General features: G+C 40.8%; 1 protein-coding gene across 1 annotated transcript; it reads right to left on the bottom strand.

Moving 5' to 3' along the window:
• Positions 1-468: 468 nt before the first annotated feature.
• On the bottom strand, positions 469-27,445 carry snx17 (sorting nexin 17). Its single transcript, XM_069142083.1, has 15 exons — positions 26,586-27,445; positions 21,731-21,805; positions 19,713-19,830; positions 17,770-17,834; positions 15,803-15,913; positions 13,639-13,729; positions 11,603-11,690; positions 8,461-8,530; positions 7,721-7,813; positions 7,178-7,381; positions 3,506-3,634; positions 3,216-3,293; positions 2,867-2,941; positions 2,724-2,765; positions 469-2,557 (listed from the first exon to the last, which is right to left on the bottom strand). The coding sequence occupies exons 1-15, from the start codon at positions 26,643-26,645 to the stop codon at positions 2,438-2,440; spliced, it is 1,419 nt and encodes a 472-aa protein (XP_068998184.1). The 5' UTR covers positions 26,646-27,445; the 3' UTR covers positions 469-2,437.
• Positions 27,446-27,788: the final 343 nt, after the last annotated feature.

Genomic DNA, 27,788 nt, shown 5'->3' with positions numbered 1-27,788 from the left:
ATATGGCTCCACATATCTGAGATTCCTGTCCGGTGAAGTGTTACTGAGGCGTTTGTGTGCACATGAGATTACATGTACAGGTAGGTGTGGCGCATGTTGCACTAAATCAGGTGTCGCAAACTTTCTGCGCGTGTGCTTTATCAATTTATGCATATGGCAAGTTAAACGTAACAAAAACATTTCAACATTTATTTTTGAAATGGGTGATTTTTGTCCCTTTCAGCCTGCTGTAACGTCGTACATTTCCTGTGCCTGATCTAATGCAAAATGCCAGGGACCCTAAAAGTGACGCAGATGAACAGAATTCCCCGTCACTTTAAAATGAGTTGTATTTTTTATTTTTCGTGTTGTTCTGTGTCTCTTGACTGCTCTGCTCGTTGCGTAATCCGCGGCGGAGGACTAATGCTGCTGCAAATAAAAGCGGGAGCAGTGACTGAAGTGGACCATTAACGTACAACCACGAGACCATTGGATTTCAGAGTTTATTTTAGCTTCATGACAAACAGACCAGACAGTTGTCACTGACTTTACCACTAAAATCAAAATGAATATGAGTGGAATGAATCAAGTCAGTACAATGCTCATAAAATTTGACATTAACTTTAAAGGTGATGCTGATGAAATAATTTGGCACCTACACATTTATTAACATCCAAGGACCTTGCAGCTTTTGTGTACTTGGTATTGACAGGAACAGAGAAAATACAATTGGCTGGTGGCGTCCACGTCCTCCTCCCTACTACAAAAGCAAATGAACTAAGAAGAATCACTGCAGTGAAAGAACAAGACATTTATATTGAGAACATTTGTTTGCCGTTCCGGCTACCGCTGAGCGTAAAGCTGTTGATAAGATTGGCACTGATTTACATTTAGAGGCTTCAAAACGTGCTGAGATGCGCAGCTTTTAGACAGAACTCAAGCTATCAGCAATAAAAATGGAACGACGCGTGTTATAAAACACATGTTTGTTGTGTTGCCTGCGCTCCGTGAACTTTGTACACTCCAGCAATTGTGATCACATTAGCCGCTTCACCCAAGCACCTTTTTCTTTTTCTTCTTTTTTTTTTTTTTTTTTTGAAACGATATCCTCTGAGATGATTGGCACAATGTGCGTACAAATTACAATGAACTGAAGCCCCGTAGAATGTTACGCACGACACCAACACTTGCCCGAAAAGAACAAGGCAAAGAAAATCAGATGCAAAATTTGTAAACACTTTCCATTTTAACTAAAAAAAAAAGTCCCCTAAATGTAAACATGATAAATGTTGGTCCATTTAAACTTTGTTCATTACAGTTTAGATTACATTTGATCTATTGGATTACAATAAGCTATGATGGTAAAGATATTAGTAAATGTTCTGAATACTTAATTGCATGTACATAATATAGAAAGTGACATTGTCGCAATTTTTATGTTTATTTTGTGCAAAATGCTTTAGTAAACTATAATTTGGCTTTATGAGAAACCTTAAAAAATTGGTTAAAAATAAAAAATAAAAAAAAATAATCATAAGACGAATTTACAAAGCCCCCTGGAAAAAGTCTCCACACAATGTTTACAGTCATGCTCAAGCTTCCGCTCAAACATTCATGTCCACCTGTAATACTGTGCAAAAATGATGGGTTCAGCATGTGCAAGCAGCTCGGTCAAATCAACCATCTACCAGGTTCTGCAAGATTCTAGTCACCACCGGACGACACAAATGTTTAGCTCCAACCCGCGTCGAGTTGAACGGACCCCACGAGGCAAAAGAAAGTCAAAGTTAAGGCATCAGTCTACTTCTGAAGGCAGTACGAGTGACTCTAAAACACAGCTGATATCTTGCTAAGGTGGTTCCTAACTTGGCACACAAGTAGCATGAGACAACACAGTGGACCACTGACATTAAAACAAAAACATCACATTTTGGTATATAGCCAAGCCAAATATGAATCACCTTTATAGGTAAGCAGTTGCTCTGAGAAGTCTACAGTTTAGAGAACAAATTTCCAACACGGTCGCTGGAACTCGCCGGATCATTTTGAGAACTTTCCTGTCCATTTCTGCTGGATCATCACTAGTGCCAGGTCTAACTAAACATTTGGCTCTCTGGTTGGAAAAGAACATGCAGCCACCGAGGGAAGAATCCAGGGTTTTCTTCGTGTCGTTTCCACAAGTTCAGTAACATACGGACAAAGTTTGAATATGATGATTGCAACTAAAAAATACAAATCAAGACGAGCCTTCAGAGTCTAAAAGATAGGACACTGTCAAAGGTTAAACGAGAGCTTAAGGCAGCGATTTCTCCAGGAAGAAGCTACAATCTTGCAGAATTGGACACCTGTGTGGACCGCTCGGCTCGGCTCGGCTCGGCTCAGCTCAGCTCAGCGTGTAATCTTTGTTGTCCCAGTCGTTAACAGTGGAATGAAAAGGGGAGGAAGGTTAAGTCGAGGGTTACAGGTCATCGTCCCCGATTCCCTCGAAAGCATAGTTGCCGTGGAAATCATTGCCGCTGATATCGTTTGCCGAGTTGGAGGCGCTGATCCCTCTGAGAGACACCGAACTCAGCTTGGTCTGAATGGAATAATCAATAGTATAATTAACGCTGGACTGCTGATTTATTACAAAATGTACTGGCAATAGATTATTTCAGCATACAAGCATTCCCTTTTTTTGAGCATTATTTTTGTATTTTATTTTTTTTAAGGTATTATACAGTAAAATTAAAAAATGTACTCACTGAGAGTTTGATAATTTGTTCACGGTTTGGGTCTGGAGAGTCCTGTAGCCAAAACAAACAAAAAAACAAAAAAAAAACAGTCAAATTAACCTTCACAGGAGATCTCAATGAAAACAAACCTGGCATGCTATTCCATTTCTCACCAGTAGAGGGGGAGATTTCACAGCTTGCTGACTGTCAGACCGATGGATGGAGCCGTTGTGTCGTTTCCTCAGCATCTGAGATGAAGACACAATAAAATATTACTGTTATTGTTTGGAAGGAAATGGAAGATGTTTGTTTTACTTTTACACGTTTTGAGATTTCAGCAAAGAAATACAATGACCTATTATCTAAACTATCAAAGTAGACAAAATAGGTATGTAAAACCATTTACTGTTGAAAATGATGCCATAACGTGTGCAGTTACAAATTAAAAAGCCACATCAAACTCGCCATCATCTACACATCTCGGTATGAAATTTAAATAAGCGTTTCTCCTGACACACAAACCTTTTTTATGCTGCCTCCCGACTTCTTGACCATTAATTCATCCACCATAGACTGAAGGCAGATACTCATCATGATGGCCTGAAATCATAAACATAAACTCGGTACAATGTCTAGCAGTAATAAATAGTACAGCTGTGTCCTTCTATGACTTTTTGAAAATGCATATTCAGTTTATGTAAAAACTTCAAAATCCAGAATTGGACGAAACGTGGCTTTCATTGAACATTATGGTTACTGGCTCCACGTTGACCTCTCAGTGACCTCTCATTGACCTCTTAGTGACCTCTTACCTGTTGACTGGTGATGGTGACCCACTGGAGACGGTCCTTGCTCATCAGATACTCAAAGGCCAGCTCCAGTTTGACCTCACATTTGGCCGAGCTGCAGGGGTTGGTTGTACCGTTGGCTATAGGGACTTGCTGCAGCGTTGGACAAAAAAGTAGGGTTTTTTTTTTTTTTTTTATAATTTGGTGCTCGGCTGAAGGGCTGCACGATTAATGGCATTAAAGACACGATCTCGATTTAATACCTCTATGGGATCTCGTTTCTGAATGACAAATATTCTGCTGCTTCAAAACAAGCGCTCCTACTTTCTCCCTCGACAAATGACAACGCCGCGTTACGCCACATGATGTTGACCAGCAGAAACAGAAAGGAAGGGAAATAAATCCAGTGAGAGTGAGATACCGGCAAAAACGAGAAAGGAAAAGACTTTCTACGTAAAAGAAGACAAGAAACTGAAGCTGCCTGTTTTGATGTTCAGTGTCGGATTCATTGAAGTGCTGCATTTAAAGGTAAAAACAAAAATGTTCTCTTTTTGTTGTCCAGTTCTACTTCAGGTACCATCATATTTCTTGTTATGGTTTCTTTTGTATCAGGTAAATAAGTGCAACTTATAATGAAAAACAAAACTGTGATTCTCATTTTATCCAGAATCGTGAAGCCTTACTTGTCATCATTGTCATCTTCATCACCATCTTCTAAATAAACAGAACCCCACAGCTGTCACAGCTGTTATCGTCAACCTCTTATGACTTATGTTCATTCCTTCTTTGTCCTTCGAGTTAAATTTTTGTCTTCTTGTGTTTCCATGAGTGAACGACAAAGAAACTCATTTCCAAAATCCCGAACCAACATCCTCCCGGCATTCTTAAACAGAGGATAAGCTTCCTATTCTTCTCCGTGACTGGAGCTCCACGGAAGCAGCTCAAATCACATTTCCTATCCTACATCTCTTTTCTATAAGCCTCCATTATTGTGCCGCTACATTGAGGGGGGGGGGGGGGGCAGCAAAATCACAAGCTAAAAGATTAACATTGGTGTAAAGAATAAGAAATACACAAATACAGAATTATTACAAATGCCTTCAGAAATGTGTTAAGCCTACACACACACACACACACACACACACACACACCACACACACACACAAAGCTCTTATTCCTGGAGCTGGGACTCTTGACAGAGTATTTCCTCTGGGCCAGCATCTCGCTGTGCCTCCCATCCTAACCACACACACACACACACACACACACACACACACACACACACACACAAAGATAACATCAAGAAATACAGACAAAAACAAAGGTCTGACACAAATACACACACACGTTAACTGTTTATACGAGTTCTTCCGGATGCAATTTGAGACTCGGCTACGAGGGGGGCGGGGGGGGGGGGGGTCGCAGTGCAGCACCAAATGAAGTGTTTTGAATATTTTGTGGGACAGGAAAGGGCTCATTAAAATGACTTTGACCTCTGAAAAAGAGCTCAGGAATGAATCGCCCTGCCGGGCAGCGTGACGCCACCGTCTGTAATCAGACAGGCTTAAGATGCATCTTAATTTCAGACGTGTCGCCGCGTGTCCAGACCTCTGCGCAAATGAGCTTTTGGTGAATCATAAAAGCTTCAGTGATTCACATAATGACTGGGCTGCTTCAGCATCGATGCAATACAAAAGTGAACTGTGTTGCACCTCTCCGTTTAAAGAGGAGGTCTTGCGTGTGGAGTTGTTCAACTTTTAGATGGCAGCTGAGATCGTGCGGGTGGAGCTTCATGTAATGCGTTTCTCCCCAGAAAACACACTGTTCGCTGGTCAGGCCTTCGGAGGAGCCGTTTCTGTTGAACACGGCTGACCGGGAGTAGGCAGGAAAAGGAAAGACCTACAGCACTAATTGATTCAAAGTATTGGTTTTTTTCGGGCAAATTTGGGTACTGAGAGGACTTCTTATTGTTTTCTCAGACTTTGGAGAGTTCCCCTACATCCACATAAGACATTAGAAAACACACACTGCATAATAGGTTTGCCATCTTGTGTTTTTGTTTTTCCACATTGTATTGTTTGTCTATTCATTGTACATCTCATCAGTTTGGCAGGAAAGCTGTTTTGGTCCTCCTATTTTTTATTTTTTTAAGATGCAGGCTCAGTTGACTGTGACTAATTGAGTATTTTGCCTCCAACGTCTCCTAGAAACAAAACAAAAAAATGCAAATTTTTCTTGTTCTTTCCCCCCCCCCACGCCATTGACAGCGCAACACGCAGCACGAATGAATTACTATGAATCGAACCTTCGACTTGTCGGCCCATCCAGTCAATCACTGTCATCTGCTGAGCCAACAGACCCTGACAGCATCTCGTGCTGATCAACTCATTTACTGGGCGACAGTCTGAACAGCAGCCTCGTGCCTTAAACGTGTATCTTTGTTGCGTGAAGCGGCACCTTAACAGTCTTTCCTTTCCTCAAAGGTTATTTTAAATAAAAATTTTTAAAAAGTCAATTAAGTTTAAGACGTTAGTGCAGCTTTTAGCACGAGTTACGAGTGTGCAGTCCAGCCGTAAGTGTTTGGACAGTCACGTGGTGGCTGCTCCTCGGTCTCTCCGCTTCCGCATGCCCGGTTTACAGAAAAGGGATACCACATTAAAATGCAGAGTTGTAAGAACTGTGTGGGAGATTTGGCACTTTCATGTAATATTCATTGTTTTCTTTAGAATTTAGAATGTGTTGAATTGAATCAGGGAGCCTGGAGAACAAAACATAGGGAGCAGATAAGGCAATGGGTCCAAAGTAACTGAACGCCGCACGACTAATCGTTCCTGTGGAAGTTGCGTGTCATTTCAAAAATAGTTCATGCTTACAAAACGACCCGGAAAGAGCCTCTGTGCTGATTAGGATTAAAGAGGCGAAGTACTACACATGTAAAAGGTCTCCTTGTCTATGATCAAGAGAAGGCTTCATGACTAAAACCTATTAAGATAAAACACATTGATTGAGATCATTTGTTTTGACTTCATGTGAATCTATCTGATCATCGACACACATTACCTCCCCTCAGATCTTTCCATATGGACGAAACCTGAGATTTGGCATATTTTTTTTATACTATTCATCGTTTTATTTCACACTGAATGTGTTAAAACACAGAGCCTGAAAAACAAAAAAACGATCTAAGTGCCTATGGTCTGGACTATATACTGACTAAGCAGAGTTGGTGCTTCCTCTTAAAGCCTGCCTTCAGATTCCCTCCTCTCTAATAGGTAATTATCAATTGAAGTAAAAGATGCTGTTCTATGTGTTAATCTGGTGGATCAATAAAGCACTACCCTTGTGGGAGCTGCGTGTTTGGGTAATTGAACTGATGAAGATAGATGGTGTGGAGGTCAGCGCTTTTAGCAACCCGTCGGGGGGTAAAAACGGGTGCTTGGCAAGACTCGAGACATTTTGTTTCTGGTGCAGCGGTGAGAGGAGGTTTGTACACACGCCAATATATAAACACCCGAGCGCTTGTTGCCAGCTCATAGTCTCCTAATAATATGATTAAGTTTAAAAAAAAAAATAAAAAAAAGTATGCTTGAAGGTAAATCCACTCATCCTCACACACACACACACACACACACACACACACACACACACACACACACACACACACACACACACACACACGCGCGCGCGTCTACTTACAGAAGATGTGACTCGCCAACACCTCATGCGTGTGACCTTGAAGCTCCCCTCCTTCATCTGTTCGTTGGGGAGCTTGACGTGGAAGTTGAGCTCATTGTTGCCAGCACTGACGATGACTTGGCAGCCCTTCTCGGGGAAGTCAGTGATGCAAGGGTCAAACTTGATATAGGCGTAATATTTGAGCGTCTGACCTAGATGGATGAACTAGAAAAAAAAAAAAAAAAAGCAGGAGAAAACAAATTTTTAGACGAACAAACTCCCCCCTCCCCAGAAAATAAACTCTGTTTAATCCCTGAAGAATACAAGTTTGAATTCTCTCCTGGATTAATGTAATTAAAAATTCATAGCATGGGAAAAAGTAGGCTAATTGCATAACAGGAATGCGCTGGAGGAAATATTCTCTATGGTGTACAGATTTTATCCTTGTGCTAAAGACCTTTCCGAGTATCGACTCGATTCAACTGCCTCCTCTATATATATATATATAGACACACATATACACACACAAGAGCAGAATCATCCAGAAGAGATGGCTTTGCTTACTTCTTTCTTTGAGCCTTTCTCCTGCAATGACTTGAGTTGCCTGTGCTGGTCTTTGCTGACGAGTATCCAGCCTCGCTCAATGTCAGACACTGTCTGATGAAAGAAAAACAGAGGGTGAAGCTCATCTTTCTACACAGATGAACAAAGTAAAGCAGGTTAAGTGTGTTTCCTTCAGTACGAGAAATCCCACTCGTGTAAACAGTGCACATCAGCAAATTAATCGCGCAGAAATATGCACAAACGCAAATGCTTGCAAACACCGTTCTGCTACACAAAGGGAAAACGCAGCAGCTCCAGATGTTAATCAAACTTGCAGCCCCAAAAATGCTTAACACAACAGATCCTGGTTGTCGCAGCAAAGGGAATGCGGTAATAATAAGATGAAAGAGGAACACAAAGAGGTACAGGATTCAAGGTGTTGCAAAGTCAAAACAAGCTGACATTGCCATCAGATAGTGGACAGACCCCATGGGATGGACAAAAGCATTTGGCAGCCAACGCATGAAGCAGTTGCTTGGTTCAGATATATATATTTTTTTTATGTATTGCTGGCACTGTGCAAATTTAATAAAATGTAACAGACGCACGATGTAAACAAATACAATCGAGTGTAATTTAGATGTTCTGCTTAGGTCGACATCTCAAGAGGAAAGTAATTTAAAAGGTATTTTTGGAGACCACCGGTGAGGCTGGAAACAAACAACAGTGTCTGGTTTACCCCGAGTCATGAAATCTCTTACCTGGGCGTACAGCAAATTCAGGCCAACTCTGTTGTCCATTACATCACTGTCGTATGCCATGTCCCAGTAGCTGCAGACACAAAGAGCACAAACAGTCTGAACATAAACAGAATCTAACACAGTTGCACAGTTACTATTGCCGGTACCGAAACCAACATATTTCAAATGATTTGATGACAAGTTACCAAGCTTCAAACTTACTTATAAAATACAATCATATTTAACTTGAAGATAATATACCAATTTGTCAACTGGTATATTAATAAACTTATGATTCTATATACTGCAATATTCGACATTATTTAAAGTGCCGGTGTCCTGTAAAAACTATGTATCTCACCAAAAAACATCCATTTTCTGTGGCATGACAATGCATTTGACAGTTTTTTCACATGTCAAATGGTTTGGCTTCAAAAGTATTAGAATTGCCTCAACTCATTAAAGGAACATTTCATCCCTCTGTGTATACAGAGAAAAATGTAAATCATCAAATTAGGAGATGCGTGGTTTTCTTTGGACACTGACGATAAGAGTATCAAAGGTGGACAAAATGTCTGAAATTGAACAGAGTAGAGTCAAATTGAATACAGTTACAGCCAGAAACCGGAATTTTTCTAAACAGTTTGTCAGATCTGTGAAATAAAATGACTCGTGGACAAACTCCTCCTTCTTTAAGTCAGTGAGACGGCAGTGTAAACGTTCATCTTGAGAATTTTTTTTGCTGTCGAGGTTGAAGGACAGTTGGTCTGGTGATGGTGATGAAATGGCACAAATTCCCACAGGCGGGCACTGTGGCTGTATTAGAAGGACTGCTGGTATTTCTGCACAGAGATGTGCGGGTGCCAGAGGGCAGCCTTAGAAATAGAAGCGAGACGTTAAAAAAAGAAACGCATGAATTCCTATCTGACGGTTTCCAGAGAAGACTCTAATCTGAAAATGGAACAAATCTCATTATAAAAAAAAAAAAAAAAGAAAGAATAAAAAAAAGAAAAAGAATGGCAAAGTGTGTGATTGAGATATTTTACTTCAAGAGTGTTTATCTCTCAGCTCCTGGATGTGTAATTTGATGATTGATACCAGTTTCATACCTCAGTTGAGAATTATTATTGCGTGAGTTAACAGAGCACCGAATTTCCTAATCCACTTTTGTGCTTCAGAAAAATCCTCACGGCATTCACATTTCCCAACACTTTAAGTGCGGACGTGACATTTAACATGTTGTAATTGTACGACATGAGGGGTGTTCGTAGACGGAGAAGCCGTTCAAGGAGATGTGAAGCATGTTGCCTGGCCACACCAGCAATTCAAAACAGGCAACAAAGGAGAAGAGGAAGGAGAGAGTGAGAGGAGGAGGGAGGAAAGGGAGTAGGAGCGCACGAGGAGATGAATCTGTAGAGGAGTGCTCGTATCTGGGAGGGTTCAGTTTTTGCCTCCTCAGATTCAATTAAAGGTGCACTGGAAACCCCTGCTGAGACAAAGTCGTTGTTGTGAATCTGCTATTACATACACAGATAGAGAATACCATTAAGCAAAGTTAATGTTGCTGTTGATCTAAAAACAAAACAAAACAAAAAACAGTATTCATATCCCCATTTTCTTTTCTTTGGATGGTTCTGTATTTGCATGGCAAGGAAAAATGACTGACATTTTGTACAATCAATGTTTTCAGTGGACTGAGAGACACATTTCCACCATTTGTAGCTTTCACTTTGGGCCAAAAAGAGCTTTTTTGATTCCCTCTGACCTCATCCTCCCCTGGATCTCATACACTGGGGGTCTGTTTTTCCTCCACCTCCACTTGTTAGTTCAACATTCATTCTTCCCTCACCGCTCTACGCTCCAATGTGAAAGTAGGTCAGGAGGACTGAGACTTTCCTTAAGGCAGAAAGAAAGTAAACATCCTGTGTACCTTCACAGTCAGCAGGAGGCACGGTGACGAAAGAACAGACTCACGAGGAAGTAGAGAAATGTTATGTTGACAGAGGGAGCGGTCACAAACTTCAGACTGAATGAGGAACTGGTACCTTTCATGGATTAAATCTGTTTGGGTGGCCTGCCAAAACAGATCTGCTCCCACCCAGGAAGCTTTTTTTTCATAGTTTTGTATTTTGTGACTTTCGTAGAGACCAAAATAAACCAGAACCAAGGGAGTTTTCTACACAACCGAAAGAAACACAAATACAGATAACACACTAAGTTTAAGGATACACTGTTGGTTATTGTTTTGTACTGACATTAAATAAAGAGTTTTGTTTCATCTGGTGATGCTTAAAAACTACTCAGTTTTAAATAGTCCTCGTGTCGGTGGAGTCACCCACTCACTCTCCTCCCTCTAGTGACGACCTCCTTTATATAATTCTTAATTACTGGGCATCCACACAACTCCATATTCTGGTCTTCAAGAACTGCGACCTTTATGAAACCAACATTCAGCTGAGAGTGTGTTTGAGGGGCGGGGGTTCAATTCCGTGGGAATTTTTGAGGCTGTCAAGCTAGCTTTATTTCAAGAAAACAAATATAGCTGTTGCTCAATCAACGATAATTCCGGATAAATGACCCATTTCATGGGTGTCAAGTTGATTAGTGACAGATGGTGAAAAACACGACCCACTGTACGTTGCTTACGTAAAAGCCATTGTATCACGTCAGCTCAGGTCTGGTTTCTGTTTCTGCAGTTTAAGGAAAGTATGACCAATTAACAAATAACAGGCACTTCAGCGTTGCCGCCTGCTCCAGCCCTTTATTACAGTAACATCAGATTCGTGTCCCTAATTTGATCCCTGACTTTTCTGGGGGGGAAGTCCAACACGCGTACTGTCTGGTCATGAAAACTACTGTCCTTGGCAAACACAGGTCTCTTTTCCACATTATCCTCCACTTTATAGAGGATGGTGATGTAGGATAAGCATCCCATAGTTCACTGCTTTTCTGACACATCAAGAGTTGGTAATAAAAAATGAGTAAAAAAAATAACTAAAAAAAAAAAACATTTAAGAGAGAATTACATTTGACCAAGAACAGCAGATGTAGAATGAACTGCTTATTAAAACAAAAATCTCTTACTTCACTAGATTAGATGAGCAATGAATAACATGTGGAGCAAAGAAGTTTGGAAAGGACATGATGATCTCATTCAAATTACCTTTTCCGTAAGACGATCTGAAACTCGGAGCTCCGCAAGCTGGTAATGGATACGTAAGGCAGCTCAAACTCCTGCAGCTTCCGCACAACTGAGAGAGACACAGAAGGAGAAAGAGAGAAAGAGTCAGGCACAAGTGCAGCTCGAGTCCCAAGGACATGGATAATGGCTGTAACAACAAACAATGAGGGATGGGAAGACACCATCTGGACAGGTCCCAGCAGGGAATACATTGTGTGTCAGAGTATTCAAATGTTAAAAAAAAAGATTATGGGCTCTTGTGTACGTGTGGCCACAATCTGCAGCTGTTTCACTGCGGTCCGTTCCCTCAGGAGAGTGAAGCAGATTTCAGGTCTTTGCTGCTGCTGCTGCTGCGGCTGCTCAGTTTTCAGGTGTCAATAGAAATGCTCAACACCACAAATCAGATGACTGAACAACACTTCGGTTCGCCGTTAGATTTACAAAAGAGTGCTTACGCCTTTCTGGGAAGAGATGCTGCATACAGCAGACACAAACACATGCTGGTGAATTTGGTGCTGAAAATCTTAGCTGGAATACAGACACGGAAACAAACTGAATGCTTAAAAGTGCTTTGGATCATTTTTAGGAAAACTAAATCATCAGTGGGAACCTGAAAAATACATAAGAAGCAGATAAGAAGAGCGGCACTGCTATTTCAAACCACACACTGGCTCCTCTTGACATGTCTTTGCATATTTTACAGCATATATTGATTTACACAGACAGACCTCTGGGAATCTCAGCGCCTGTCAAGAGAGGAATTAAATTTTTCAAGCTATCCTGTTATGTCAAGCCTCCCACCATCAGTTTTACTTGATCCACAGCCTGTTGCTCTGGTTTCTAATAGTCAAGCTCTTTAGATGTAAAAGAGGGAATAAAGAACATGCCTGCAATATTTACAGATTCTTCCGAATGTACCGGGAACCATCTAGAGCCTGAAATTGATTTTAAGTGAGGGGAAGCATTTGACAGGCGAAAGTAGCAAGACGAGAATCTTTAGGACTGTGCGGGGGTTTGACCTAAAGAGGGGTGCGATGCAAAAAAAACAACAACAAAAAACAAACTGTAACATTATTCTGTAATGATGTGAATTGACACGGTAACATGGAAGTAAACAAAAGAGGAAAAAAAACACTTGAGATCACGCTGCTTCTCAGTTTTGGACGTTGTCCTATATGTAGCATTAAAAATACCAACGGCTGACAGTAAATTGTTGTAGTTGCAACGAGTAAGAAAAAGACCAAATGTTAAATGTACGCACAAACACCTTAAATACATCCAGTAGATGGGTAACGGCAAGTCAAATACAGACAACAAATATGTTTAACACCTCTTCCTCCGCCCCCACACACACAAAACACTATCGCCGTATTTACAGTATATCTTCATGGAGAAGCAGTCAAATAAGCAAGTCATATCGTTTCGTCTGCTCAAGGTCTTAGAAAAATCACTTGACTAATCAGGAGTTTACTTGTGAACGTGATGCCATTTTACAACCAACACAAGTGTCAGGTATCAGAACACCTGGAAACACTGCATTATAGCGCGGTGCGAAGCTCACACAACTCAAAACACTGCAACTTTTTAACAAGCACCAGCCAACAAAGACACCTGCCCTCTCCCTGACTATCACCTGACAAATGAATTACGCGTTGTAGCAGGAGACAGAGATACAACTCTCATGGTGCAAAGCATAAAATAATAACAAAATAAACCACTTCATCAAAAGGAACTGCACATTTAGTTTGCTTAAGTAAACATTGGTTATCTGATGGTTTCCTGCTTCAGCGTTTCATTAAAACTGAAACCACTACGAGGCCAATTTTCAATAGTTTCTCAGAAGTTTCTGAGAATTGCATTCCAGGGAGGACCTTAAAGATCAGCAGTAATAAATTATAGGTTTATTTATTTATTTATTTTTAATGAAAAGATAATCCTGAACACATTTGCTGGCACACAAGATTATTGTTAGTGTCTACTTTGCTTTTTCGCTGGTGTTTTTATACACTATCACTTACATGTTAAACTTCCATCCACACCTTCACGGATCAGGAAGAGACTGAAGTAACCAACGAGGTCATCTGGGAGGTCGAGCTTTGTTGCAACAGCCTGCAGAAAGACGATAAAGAGTGGAAGTTCAGTTTCACAGTTAAATTCAATTAATTCATTCTTTCAACTGAGATAAATGTGATAAAAGACGTGATAAAAAGAGCTCGGTATGAAGTGGAAAACGGCGATCTTCATCTAAGATTGAACTATCCAACAGATTAAAAACTGGGATCTAATGATAATCATACTTTACCATCTCTATTTTACAACCAACTTTAAAGTGAGAGATTTTACATGCAGGAGGATTTTGTGAATATTATGTTTGAGCGTAAAGACATGTTTTCTTGACTTCTTCAGGTTTATGAAGGAAAAATTGGTTCGTTTTGGAACGTAGCCCCAATTATTATGATTCCATTCTTTCGGAGCATTTAGAGGGCAAAGTGTTAGAAGATAAACAAAAAAATACATAATATTTTTCAAAAAAGAAAACAAAATTTTTACATCTCAAAACAAAGAGTAGACTTTTTCGTTATCTGCTATATTGCACAGAAAAAGAGCTTACTCTGCAAAAACTATAGAAATCCATTTTTACATGACATTTCATTTTAGCTGATGCTTTTATCCAAGGCGACTTACAACATACCGATGGTACACCATCGGGAGCAATTTAGGGTTCAGTGTCTTGCTCAGGGACGCTTGGGCACGTGGGCGGGGGGGAGCGAGCCACCCACCTTCCGATTGGTGTGCAACCCAGTCTACTGACTGAGCTACAGCCTCCCTCCCAGGGCCACAGAGAGACTGACGGAAACAAAGACCATTCACACTCTCATTCACACCTAAGGGCAATTTCTAGAACCACCAATTAACCTGAGGTGCACGTTTTTGGATGTTGGGAGGAAGCCAGAGCACCCGGAGAGAACCCACGCAAACACAGGGAGAACATGCAAACTCCGCACAGAAAGGCCCAGGACCGGATTCGAACCCGGAACCTTTCTGCTGTGAGGCGACAATGCTAACCACTGTGTCAATTGTGCCGCGTTGATAGAATGATTTCTTCTTGGACCTGTTGATACTCTCTCATAAGTTCACTGCAAACACACCCAAATGAAACATGAACACCATTGTTGAACTGCTGTTGTTGCTGTACAGTAGTGCTGTGTTGTGAGACCTGCTGTTGTGAACAGAGGTCACCTGTGGTTAAACTTTCAGAAGGGCACTTCAGAAGCGCTTGAACAAGCTTGATTTACAGCCAAGACCGACAGAGGACATCATGATGAAACATCAGCATGTTCACTGTAACGAGTTATTTCAGAGTGTGCTGCTGCTGCTGAGTGTTTTTATGATCAATGAGGAGCAGAAGGGAAGCAGATGTACTGAAATGTTTGGTCACAGTCAGGATCTGACAAAGTTTTCCAAAAATGGAATTAAGCCGTTTCATTTTTTTTTTTTATATATATAGATATGTTTTCTTCATTATCTCACAATTACCACTTCTGTGTTTTTGTCCCGGATGCTTGTGTGAAGCCTTTTCAACATCTTATTCTACCATTTGTTTCTTTTCATCCAATTATGTTTTGTCGGTTTGTACGCCCATTTTGTTTTAAAAGGACTTACTAAAATCCTTCAAGTATTGCTTTTGTTGAGGAGGGTCTTTATAGATAAACAAAATTGTATTCATGGTACGGAGAGTCTCTGAGCTCAGAGAAGAGTCTAAAGCAATATTGCTTGCCTGGGGAGATTCCCAGGTGTCTGGCAGCTCAGTTATGAAGAGCAGGGAAAAAACATGCCTCTCGTTAAACAGAAACAAATACTGCCAATGTCGATAAACAGGAAAAAGTGTTTAAGACCTCAGATAATCTGAACTTTATGGAGACGTTTGGCCACTTGAAGAGTCAATCAGCACTCAGTCATATAATCTCCAGCTGGAAATTAAATTGTATTACTTCTTTACACTGCAGCAGGTTATTTACTCTGCACACTTAAACTCAGTAAACAGCAGCGTCTTAATCACACTTTAGTTTTCTAATATCTGTTTGTTACTTCTTAAAATATAATTACAAATATTTATAAGCTGCAGAAGGGGAGACTGCTTGAAAACATCGGCTTATGCTCTCAGTACACTCAAACACTTACATCAAGGACATCCTCCGTCTGATCCGAGGTCAGAATGTTGACTGTGACCTTCTGACCGTTGGAGAGGCAGATGTCGAGAGCGACCTCTTCTGTGGGAATCTGCTGGGTCTCCTGTGGGAACCACACAAAACATAACAGGCTTTTATTCAGCTTCATGGGTAAGCTGGGTGTTTTCATTCCTGTCAGTCAACAACAAAAATCACACCGAGCCACACGGACGGAAGAAATATGGGCTGGTCAGAGCTGAGCTGAGGTATCTCTGGTGGATATATGACAAAAAAAAATTAAACATAGAAGCACCCCTTCCACTTTTTATGAAGCAGTTTATGATCCCTTCATATATTTGATTCTGGGTTAAGATCGAAATACAGTTCATCATAAAACACACCTTGCAACAAATTAAGAGTAGATGGAAAAGACAGAGAAATTGGCTACTTGTGGGAATTATTTTTATGCAGCAAATAAAATGAAGTGTGACTGGAACAAACAGATTACAAGGCAGACACCGAGGATAAACCTACGGAAAAAAAGATACGCACTATGTTAAAAAACCTTGTGTAAAATGTGGTTTAAATGGAAGCCATATTATGTTTAGCTGTCTGTAACTACAACGGTTCTAATCACTAACTTGTAATGTGTCTGGACGATTCATTATTCCGCAGATTCGTGTCATGATTAACTGATTGATCGTCTAAATAGTGCAAAAGAAAAGATCAAAATATCTATCCAAATGTTATCTGAATTGACGTTTCATTTTGTCCAACCAACAGCCTGAATCCAAAGATTTTACGTTTACAATAAGGAAAGCAGAAATTCTTCACATTTTAAATTTTAAAGTACCTTTTATTATAAAAAAATTGTTGCAGTTTATTAATTACATTCTGTGATCAATAAACTTGGTAATAGACCAAGTGTTGTGGTTACATTCATCCCATCCATTTGTATTATTGCGGTCAGCTCCCAGAAATCATCATTTCATTTCATTTTAGCAGTGCTGTTTGTGATTCAGTTCAGAACTTAACTGAACAAGGCAGATGATGGAAAATTAACCCGCAGAATTCAATGAATAACAAGTAAGGACAATAAACTGAACTGCCAAAACCTATGAATATTTCAAAACTAAATAATAGCGTCTGAGCTGTTATTGAGAAATATCAAACCCTGAACTGGATAACGGCAGCTTTCTCTCCTGTCTCTCACTTCCTCTGCTAAATCATCTCTTATCTTCCTTCTTTCCTCTGTGGACGGACTCCAAGAAGAGTCTTGTCACTGAAGGTGCAGATGAAACGACAACACTTGGTGGTAAATCATCTCTTATTATGCACCTGCCGTCCTCGCGGTACGTTTGAGGGGAGGGTGCAGAAACGGTGATGTGCACGATGACGTGGCTGCAGATGGATGGATCTGTCCATGATTTACAGCTCTCCTGGCAACACGGGTCGCAGTCTGCAACCTGGTCTGAATAAATTCAGTGTGTTCTCACAGCAGCATCCACTTTAGAGGAGAATTTGCTCCGATTTTTAGTGCTGCACAAAGAGCTTTTTGGCAAATCTCAGGGAGATGAATCATCAGGTGGCTCATGCTTTCCTAGTGGTTCAAAGGGATCCGTTATCCACACGTAATGCAAGTTTGTTGCCATGTTCGGCAAAAGGCTGCTTTCCCTAGTTTCATGTTTGAGGAAATCATTTCTCATGTTTCAGCATGGAAGCCAAATTTAATCTAACCAGTATTTTCCATGTAGAGATGACACAATCCAAGTATGTGTGGCAAACAGAAACAACAGCGCTACCTCACTCCACTGCTGTGCCAACAGTAATTACAGGTGACGGAGGAATGACTGCATCAGCACTTTGGTTAAAAGGGCGCTCCCTGCCTCGTCGCAGGCCTGGTGACCATGCTGATGCAACAGAAAACAGCCTAATGCAGACAAGAGGGGGGGGGGGGGGGGGGGGGGGGGGGGCACCAACCTGCTGTGCTTTCCTTAAGAAGCTGTTGAACATCTCACTGGCTCCCAGCAAGGGATCCTGACGGACTGCAACGAATGGACAGGAGAGCAATGAGAGAGCAAATCAGCATCACGAATGCAAAATCAGTCAGATGTCACTGTTGTGTGGATTAGAAAGAGAGGCAATGATTGAATAATGAGTTCATTCAATTCAATTCAATTTATATAGCACCAAGTCACAACAGAGGTTATTTCATGGCACTTAACACATTAAAGTCCTTACAGAAGAACTTTACAACATTATACAGAGAAACCCAACAATTCAACAATTCCAACATAAGCTAGAAGGGAAAAAAAAACCTCCTCTTTAAAGGGAGAAAAAGGAGTTAAGCATCCTTTCGTGAATGTTATTTGAATACAAATGTCTTTACGTGGAACCATTTCCCACTTTTTATTTGTTTTCCCCTTATGTAATCAGATTTTGTTCTTGTGAAATGAGTTGGACCTCTTAAGACATTTGTCAAGGCAATGAAGCCTAATATTAAAAAAAACCTGCATTTTAAAAGGTGAGGTCTGTAAAAACGATTTGTTATCTGGCAAAGGTTCAGTTAGTTCTAAATTATTACAAACCAGTTTCATCATAATGTAGTTCCTAGATTTAGTCAATAAAAGACAAGATTAACAAATCTTTTCTTTTTTTTTGCTTAAGCTTTTAATTTCATACTGAGGCAGTTTTCAGTAGCAGAGCAGAGCATTTCATTTTTCACATGCAAAGCTGTGTGTGTGTGTGTGTGTGTGTGTGTGTGTGTGTGTGTGTGTGTGTGTGTCTATCAGCCTGTACACTATTGTCCTTTTACAAATTAGTCTAAACGTTTAACAAAACTGTTCTGAGCCATCTGCGTCACAGAAGATTGTGTTTGTGGCAGTTCATTTTCCATAACTATGTAAAAAGCCATGATGTAACCAAGTGAACTTGAGGCCAAGAACACCCGGTGTGCGTATGCACCCAGACTATGTGCAAATACACACTGAAACAACGCTTCCTTGTTCTGCTGTAACTGCCAGTGCTTGAGAGGATTAAAACAAACCCTCTGCATTGCTGCCAGTTCCACTTATTCCCGTGTGTATGCAGAAAGTTCACCCTTAACCCGTTTACAGAATTTGGGTAATATGCTAAAAACCTCCCAAAGCAACCGACTCCAAAAGGACAGTTGGGGTTTTGAAAATGACGAGACACGCAAAGGAGGTCTTTAAAAACTGTCATGAGGCATTTTTACGAAAAAAAAATAAGTAGTGTGTTTCTTTTGGTGTAAACACCATAAAGATAAATTATTCCTCGAGCCATTCGGTTTTTAATACAGAGAAAAGCCATGTACAGATCCTTAGAGGTAGCGCCTCATCACTTGAGAATTCAAACCCATAAAACTTTTAAAAGCCCAGCCAGGTCTGAGATCCTGAGTCGAGATTTTTTTTTTCTTTTTTTTTGTCATCACGTGTGCCAGCAATACATCACTGTCAAAGTGAAGCTTTGTGTCAGTGTCCAAGTCACTCTGTGCTCAGATCATCAGTTTTCAATGAAAGCGTTTTATGTTTTTCAATGGCATGACGACACTCGTATATGGCAGGACTCCCCGCGGACACGGAGCCAACTCATTCTTGTGATTGTTGTGGAAAAGCATTTCAAGGAAATTGTGTTTGTGCTGCAAAAGTTAGTTTTCTTTTTCTTTCCTTTTTACTTTTTTCTCTTCACGACATGAAAAACACCCCTATCCTCCGTACGTTAAAAAAAAAAAGGGGGAATAAATGGTCAGCAATATGGGAACTGCATTCAAAGAATAGTATCTCATTTAAACCATGAAAAAAAAACAACAACCCTGCTCTCGCTGGGAATTAAATTCAGCCAGAAACGAGGTGAAACTGAATACAAGCCATCTGCAAAAAGTCCATTCAAAAGGAATAACTCACCAGCCTGCATATATTTCTCCAGCTGTTCTCGTCTCTGCTCAACCTCAGCAGGGGTTAGTGTGAAGATCTTCTTTGGGGGGAAGGCAGGCACCACGTTGCTGCCATATTCTTTCTTTATCTGTTGGTGCAAACAACATGTTGTGAAGCTCAGCTGACAGAGCAGAGGTTAAAAGCTAATGCAACATATATTTCTCTGCTTTTAACCGTGAAGAGGGGTGATCCGAAAAGTTGGCTAAAAATTAACATTTATTAATAAAGTCATGACTTCTTTGACCCCACATATGGTTTACACAATTTAACCTATTAACTTCAGTACAGAGTAACAGGCTCATAAATTTAAGAGTTGTGGATTCAGTTTTGTAAGAGGTACATTCAAGCTGTTTGGGATGAATCACAGGTTTATTTTAAGCCCCGTTTCAGCAACTAGCTGGTGGAGTTTCCGTGCATCTCACACACTCTCACACACACACACACACACACACACACACACACACACACACACACACATCTGGAACCCTGAATGTCATTCCAAGTTTATTTTGTCTTCCAGCTTCTTGACTCATTTCTTTCCATTTTCTATCATGAGGGTTGGTAGCTTTGAACCGTGGAAGTCTTAAACTAAGACCTCACAAATCTATAGTCACACATCAAATGCGGTTTCATTTGAACCCGTTCGCTGCTGCAGGAAAAAGCTGTACATCACATTCATCATTAGAAATTCACTGGCACGTTTTTTTTTCCCTCCTCACTGTGAAACACACAGCTCCAGCCCATATGGCATGATGACCGTTAACCACGGAGGGTGCTAGAGAAAGAGGGGTGATTTTCACCTCGACATATTGCCCTTTGGTATTTTCAGTACGCCAGAGACCGCACTGGTTACACATATAAATCAGCTCTCACAGCCACAGACACGCAGGACAGATTACAGATACATCAGTCTACTAAATGTGAAACAAATGCGAACTCATGCGGCTTTGTTTGAGCAGAACTTGTCCTGTTTTCACTGCGGGCATTAAATAGTCTCTGAATCTTATAAAGCAGACACGGCTTTGTTACAAATCTTTACAGGAGAGAGAGAGAGAGAACAAGACAAACCATTAACATTCAAATGATCTCAGCGATAACCAAGTGGAGTGCGTGCCCGTGCTGCCCCATCATCACCACAGTGATTCGGGGTCATGCGTGCGCCACAGGAAGCCCTTCGGGGTTGACGCTTAAAGATTCGAATGTCTCATTTCCCCACACCCTGTTGCCTGGCAACGGCAACTGTCAGACTGGATAACACAGACTTGAGGATGAGATAGCAAAGTTTGGCCCTTGCTTGCTTATTTATTCATCAACGTGTGAAAACAGGAGACTGTGCACTCCTATAAGGCTATGTTGTATGTGGCGGTGAATATTTTAGAGCTCGGCCAGAAAACCGCCACCTAAATCCTTCTCTTACAGACAATGCTTTTACCTCTTTGACGCAAATTGTTACCATAAGAAATGTATGAGAAGCCCCGTCACAGGTACGTTAACAACCGCAGCACTACAGAAAACAAGCAGATTCTGACGACACTAATGTCCCACTAAGCACTGAAACATTATCTCTAACTTTTTGGGAAGCTTCACTGAGGCAGAGACCAAATAAAGAAAAAACAAGACCAGGCAACTCAACACTTTCCAACAACATTTCTTTTTCATATTGAGTTCCTTTTCCCAGCAGGTGAAGTGTAAGAAAGGCCAAGAACATTCCTTCCATGTCACCCACCTCCCTCCAACCGCCTCCATAATACTACGGAGTTTCAACTCTGGGAGGAACGAGAGCACTTCAAGACTTCAAACCGTCGCGGCCGTGATTCAAAGTGACGGGAGGCTGGCGTATCGACCGTCCCGACACAAAGATGAGAGAAAGGTCACACTGGGTGGATACGGTGGCATTTACACAGCATTTAGAGCAGCACACACGCAGACCTGCTGGTCTGGCGCACACTGGCAGTGCAGTGGGTGTACTCTGCTGGTTAAAGCCTCACCTGTTCATGGAGGCCAAGAAGTTGACTGTAGCGTACCCGACAGTGCAGCACACCATTAACATGGATGTTGTAGGCCTGTGGGAAAGGAGTGGAGACACATTAATATGCGAGGAGAAACACTGTGTAAAGGTCTGATGTGGCGCAGAGACAGAATATGAAACACTTTAATTGATCTGTCAAAAAAAATCGTTTGGATAGAATTCCTCAAAAGAAATGACTCACGCATATAAAAATATGTAAAACACACACAAGTAGACAAAGTAAATAAATACTAAATAACAATTACCTTTCTTTAAATAGAAGACACATATTTTTTTTTTATTTTTTTTTTAAATGTTTCATCAGATGCATTGCTCGAGATAGCAGCAGGTTACAGAGTCAGTGCAGAAATTAAACCAGAGCTGGTGAAAGACAGTGAGGAAATATCAGATAACATCCTGTACCTGCAGCATTAAGCTTCACTCCCGATTTCCATCACAACTCCTCAAAACAACCCGAGTTTCCATCCACCTCATCCTATCCTCCCACTGTGTGCTCCCTCCCTCTTTGTTTTCATTGGGGAGACTGAACAAATGAAGTGTGAATTAAATTCAATTATACCCTACAAGCTTCCAAAGGGGAAAGCAGAACCTGCAGCGCATTTCCTAATCTAAACAGTTTCTCCTTGCATTAGCCGGACGTTAACAAACACAGAAAGCACGTATCACGAGGGGAATCCTTAATCTTTTCTCCGAGGCACACTGTGTTTGTTTTGACAGCATCTATCACCGGATACTCCTCCGCAAAACCACCACTTGGAATTAGTAATCCAAATATCTGTGTGTTTTCATGTTTTCACTCGTGGGAAAAAAAAAAAGAAAAAAAAAAAATCTATTTTTCACATCAAATGCCTCATTAAGTTTCATAGAAAACCACATAAATGAAAAGTAATTCTTTAGTTATGCCTTTAGGAAGAAAAAAAACTACTTTCAACGCCAATAAATCTGTTTATAATTCCAATTTAGATTTTGTCATATAGTTTTTAGTTATTGACAATAATACTTGCTGCTTCATTTGCTCAGAAATATCAGCTTCCACCAGTCTGTTTTCAGCTCTAGCCGTGGATAAGAGACGGCACCCTGGAAGCTTGCTGAGGAGCTTTCTCCATATGGATGTCAAACTGTTGGTGCTTTAATCTCCTTCCCCTTCTATCTCAATTCATATTTACAGTCCACATGGTGGGTCATCCGTCCAAACAAAAGGAATTTTGAGGACTCAAGTTCATACTGATGAATACAGTTGAGCACACTTTCTCTGAACCACACAGGCAATCAATGGGAAAACAGAAGAATTACAAATTTAGGGAGGGAAAGCAGAAGTTGAACAAATGAACTAAAATATCTTCATGTAAGCAGAGCTCAGGCAGGAAGGAAGAATGAGTGTGCAGAATGCCTTTGTTCTGTTGGATAATGCAAAAACTCACTAAGCTTTTTTGTATTTGTTGCGCGCGTGTGAATTGCAAAAAGTGCAACAGGCCGCATGTGTTTCCCTCTAAGTTACCAAAAATGTCTTTGGCTTTTTCTTTTCCTGCAATTTTCTGCAGGCTAAATCTTAAACCAAAAATGAATTTATTGCACATTTTGATAACATCGCCTCATCAACTGAAAAACATGTTGACTTGATGATTTGACTGGGATCTGAAAGCTATTTTGATGCTTTGGACGTGATCAAAGTTGAATTGGTATTGAAACTTTCCATTCTTGCAACTATTGTGATGCGCATACTTATGCTCCTTCTACTCACGTAAAATCACATACGTGTGGGATGAAACTTGCGTCGGTCTGAGGAGGTCAAAGATAGGTGCTAATGATAGCACATTTTAAGAATCCTCTTCCTAAGTATAAACTCATTGCTCACTGCCTGATGCCGCCAGACACAGGCTTGCTGTTAAGTACAACTTCCACAGTTTTGTAAGACTATAAAATGAGACAGATGAATGACTTCATACCTACGTCCGAACTTGCTCTTTAATCTGAGGTAAATGAGTCACCATCACTCACAGAGGCACCAAAGTCTATCTCTCTTTTACACACCCGCAAACACTGGAAAACATACTGTAAAAACCATGTGAAAGAGAGGAGGGTACATGTCTACTGGAAAACAGGAAGCAGGAGCACTCAAAAACCCAAAGAAATGTGTCTGAGCTTGCTCGGTAATAAGGCTATATTTAAAAAAAAAAAAAAACCTGCACCCTTTGTTATTCTAAAAAGCCCTGTGCAAACTCGGCAGATTTTGTGGCCTAGTAGTTCCAAGGTACACAGCCCATCTCTCAGCATTATAATCAAGCAAAGTCCCTTCCTGTGCGCTGGCAACAGGAAGGTCACAATGACAGTCACAGGACAGCCAGCTGAGAGGTGAAAAGCCAGTGCTGAAGTTCCCACTGCAGCGCGAGCTATAAATGTGCTCGGCCAGGTAGAAACGAGTCGGACGTCGCACCTGAACTGCTCAGCTTAGAAATCTCTCGACTTTCAGCAAGGGAAGTAGACATTTGGAGAGCAGTGCGGAGACAAGATACCTGACGTTAGATTAACAGTTGTGCATTTTTGCACTTGTTGTGCAATTTTGTCCACCACTTCTCCAACGAAAGTATCCAGAGTCAATTCTCTACTTGTCTGGGCAGCAGGGACAGTCAACACAAATACATTCAAATATGAATAAGCTTATTCCAAGATTGTCTTCCTCTTTGGAGCACATGGAGCCAAGATGGAAAATAGTTATTCACGGGAGTGTGACATTGAGAACAGCCAGTATGACCTCACACAGAAATCAGATGCAGTGGTCGTTACTTCAAAGCATCTCATCAAAATGTCTTTTGATGAAAAGACCTACAACAATCCAAAATATTTTTTGTTGCAGTTTTTTCACATTACATCCAAAATAGACATGAAACAATCTCGAAGAGAACAAGTTGTTCCCCAGCAACTTGTGTTTATCCATCGTTCAGGTCACATTCACATTATTGCTGTTGTCCAGATTCTCGAGCCACATGAGGAAGAAATCTTTTGAGTTGACGCTAACTTTTTGGAGAAAAACTACATCTGGCAGACATTAGTACAACGTATCCTGACTGTGTCAGATACTGTTTTTTCATGCTTTACAAGGACAACCTCTTAAAACTTCTACAAAAGCTTAAAATGTTTTCTGTATGTTGCAAATGGCAAAATGAAAATATTTTCAATGAATCTGTCTATTATTTTCTTGATTATTCAATTAGTCGTTCCATCTCTGAAATGTCAGAAAATAGAGAACATTTTCAACCAGTCTTTCCCAGTTTAAGGTGCAGCCTGAAATGTATTGTTCTGTCCTGACCAACAGTCCGCAACAAAAAGATGTTCAGTTTATCGTCACGTAGGTGTACAGGAAGCAGAAAATAATCAAATTTAAGCTGCTGCAATCAAGAGAATTTGACTTGTTTTTACTTATTAAAAAATAACTCAAAACGATGAATCGATCATCCAAGGAGTTGGCGATTAATTTTCTACTAACTAATCGATTTATGGACTCATCTTTGCAGCTCTAAAGTCTCGTTGCTTCACCAACCTTTGTGAATGACGCCCTCGGAGCACCACAGTACATGTCTGCCAGTGCAGCGCCGGGCGAGCACCTTTCAAACAACAATAGTAATTCATAGCGCTCTACATGGATCGTGAAACAACATTTAAAAGACAATGACAACCAGAAAAGAAACGAACGAACCAAAAATAAACACATTGGGCCATGTGACCCTGCTGTACAACAACCAAGAGAGATAAGTAAGGAACAAATTACTCCTGCTCTTCATGTGCTGTCCAAGACTGCTATATTTTACAACGGTACAATGACTGTTACTTAAAGGACCAAGTTCGGGCAACGCTGTCTGTATTTTCTCTGTAAATAAGAAAGAGGATTGCAATGTCATGGTGGCGAACCTCAAATCTCACTAAGAATGTAAGTGCTGACTCAAACACTTTAAAACAAAAGGGACTTTGTCGTGGCTAATGTGGGGAATCAGAAAGTGAGCCGTTCAAGTTTCCTCAGGTGACTTTGACAGTCCATGAAAACTTCAGACATCCCATCGCAGTGCAACGTTTTGTAGCCACATTATCACTTTGACCGAATAAAGTTCAAACCCAAATGTATTGTTGAATTAGGGCTGGGAAAAATGTGTCAATGTTACATTATTATTATGACGAGTATGAATATTGTAGCATCGTGATGCGTCATAAGTGTCGTCTTTCTCTGGTTATAAAGGCTCTAATACAGGAGAGTGATGTCATTTTCTGAACTTACCAGATGGCTCTAGATGTTTTACTTTTTTTTTTTCCTTTGACCCAGTTATTATATCCACATTACCGATGATTATTAATAAACAAAGCTCACCGTGTAAATATATTGTGAAAGCGTCAATAAGACGCAATATCAATATCAAAAGTATTTGGTAAGAAACAACATGGTATTGTATTTTGTCCATCTTGCCCTGCCCTCATGAGAGTTCAAAATCACTTTCACCCAAATCATTCACGTTTTAAATCCTCTAATTCAAATCTCGAGCTTTAATATGAAGAGATTAATTTCATATGAATACACGTACTGTTTTGCAACCAAGAAGATTTTTTTTTTTTTTATTTTTTTTTATTGCGTTATTCAGTTTGTTTTTCCTTACGGCGATACGTCACGGCTCGTGCTACCAAATTAATTACAACAGTAAACACCGAAACTCGTGCTGCATTGACATTAGCCCGACCTGTGGCCAGCTGAAGCAAAGAAAGCCTTAACCCGGACCAAAGTGAAAGCGGGTAAAACAAAAAACACAAAAACAACACATTATCATGCTCACCACATATGTTGAACCGTTGTCTCCGGCACGGACCTCCGTTTCGGGGATGGAAAAATGCATTTTTTTTTTTATTATTATTATTATTATTTTTTTTTTTAGCTCGACACGCACAGACCCTGCAGCCAGACGACGAGTCCTTTAAACGCCACCGCAGCCTCGCTTATGGAGAGGAAGACACCACAGTTTCCCCACGAAGTCCACTGCAGTGACTACGGAGGAGGAGGAGGAGGAGGAGGAGGCTCTCCACTCGGTTCATCCACTGGTTTGGAAGTCCGGGGATAGCGGTGCCAGACTCCGGGGCCCGACTGCTTTCGACTTTATTAGCTGGGCAACAACTCGTGTGCCAAACTCGCATTCGCGTTAAAACTTCTCCCACGTCAAACTTTTCTCTCCACCGTTCCCGCAGCAGCCATGTTGCAAAGTGTTAAGTAATTACGCATTCACTGCTGGCGTTTTTTTTTGTTTGTTTTTTTTAAATATATGGTGTTCACTCACTTTACGTAATTGGTAAAAAAAACAAAACTTACACCACCTACTGTTGAGAACCGACACACACACACACACACACACACACGCAGGGTGATTCAGTTCATCAGCCGGATGAAGTTTTCTGGATAAAAGGTGCAGTTGGTTCCTGCAGGAACCGAGAGCGTCGGAAAAAGCCGCTTTCGGAAAAACGTGAGGGGACACTTGTTTTGTTTGTTATTCCTTCCTCCTAAATGCGCTGAAATAAAACCTACACGGCGACAGAGGATATACATAGATCAAATGCGATCGATAACGCGGAAGGGGGAAAAAAAAAAAAAATACAGACGTACCGCCGCCGTCACGCCGTTATGTGCTCCGCACACCGACTGGCCCGTCGAGGGGCATAGCAACGATCCTTATGGGACAAACCATCTCATCCACAGCCGCGGGGGTGTTCCTCTTCACGGGTAGACAACATGGGAGTCTGTGGTAGAATATAAGACGGCGGTGCCACGATTTGTCCGACACAGTCCGTATTATAATATTGTATAAACATGCTACAAATATGTGTCCCTCCCTATTTAAAATCCCACAGTCATTTTACTTGAAGTCTCCCCACTTCGTTTGGTGCAACCCAAAATGACAGCGAAGGCGCAGTCAAAATTCATTATAGTCAAAATAATAATAAAAAAATGCTCTCGAGATTTTAATCACCAGTTTTAGGAACTAAATCAT

This window comes from Embiotoca jacksoni, unplaced genomic scaffold, assembly GCF_022577435.1.
Source record: "Embiotoca jacksoni isolate LCO1_2020_lvr unplaced genomic scaffold, fEmbJac1.0.p SCAF_96, whole genome shotgun sequence".
NCBI classification, from domain to species: Eukaryota; Metazoa; Chordata; class Actinopteri; family Embiotocidae; genus Embiotoca; species Embiotoca jacksoni.
Note: the sequence above shows the minus strand (reverse complement) of the source record. Positions and strands in the feature narration are given on the sequence as shown.

Excerpts from the sequence above, each read along its gene's own strand:
- snx17 (XM_069142083.1), bottom strand. The coding sequence starts at position 26,645 with ATGCATTTTTCCATCCCCGAAACGGAGGTCCGTGCCGGAGACAACGGT. Across the intron at positions 2,942-3,215 it reads CGGGAGGCAGCATAAAAAAG|ATGCTGAGGAAACGACACAA; the intron begins GTTTGTGTGTCA and ends TCTTCATCTCAG. Across the intron at positions 2,558-2,723 it reads AACAAATTATCAAACTCTCA|ACCAAGCTGAGTTCGGTGTC; the intron begins GTGAGTACATTT and ends TATTCCATTCAG.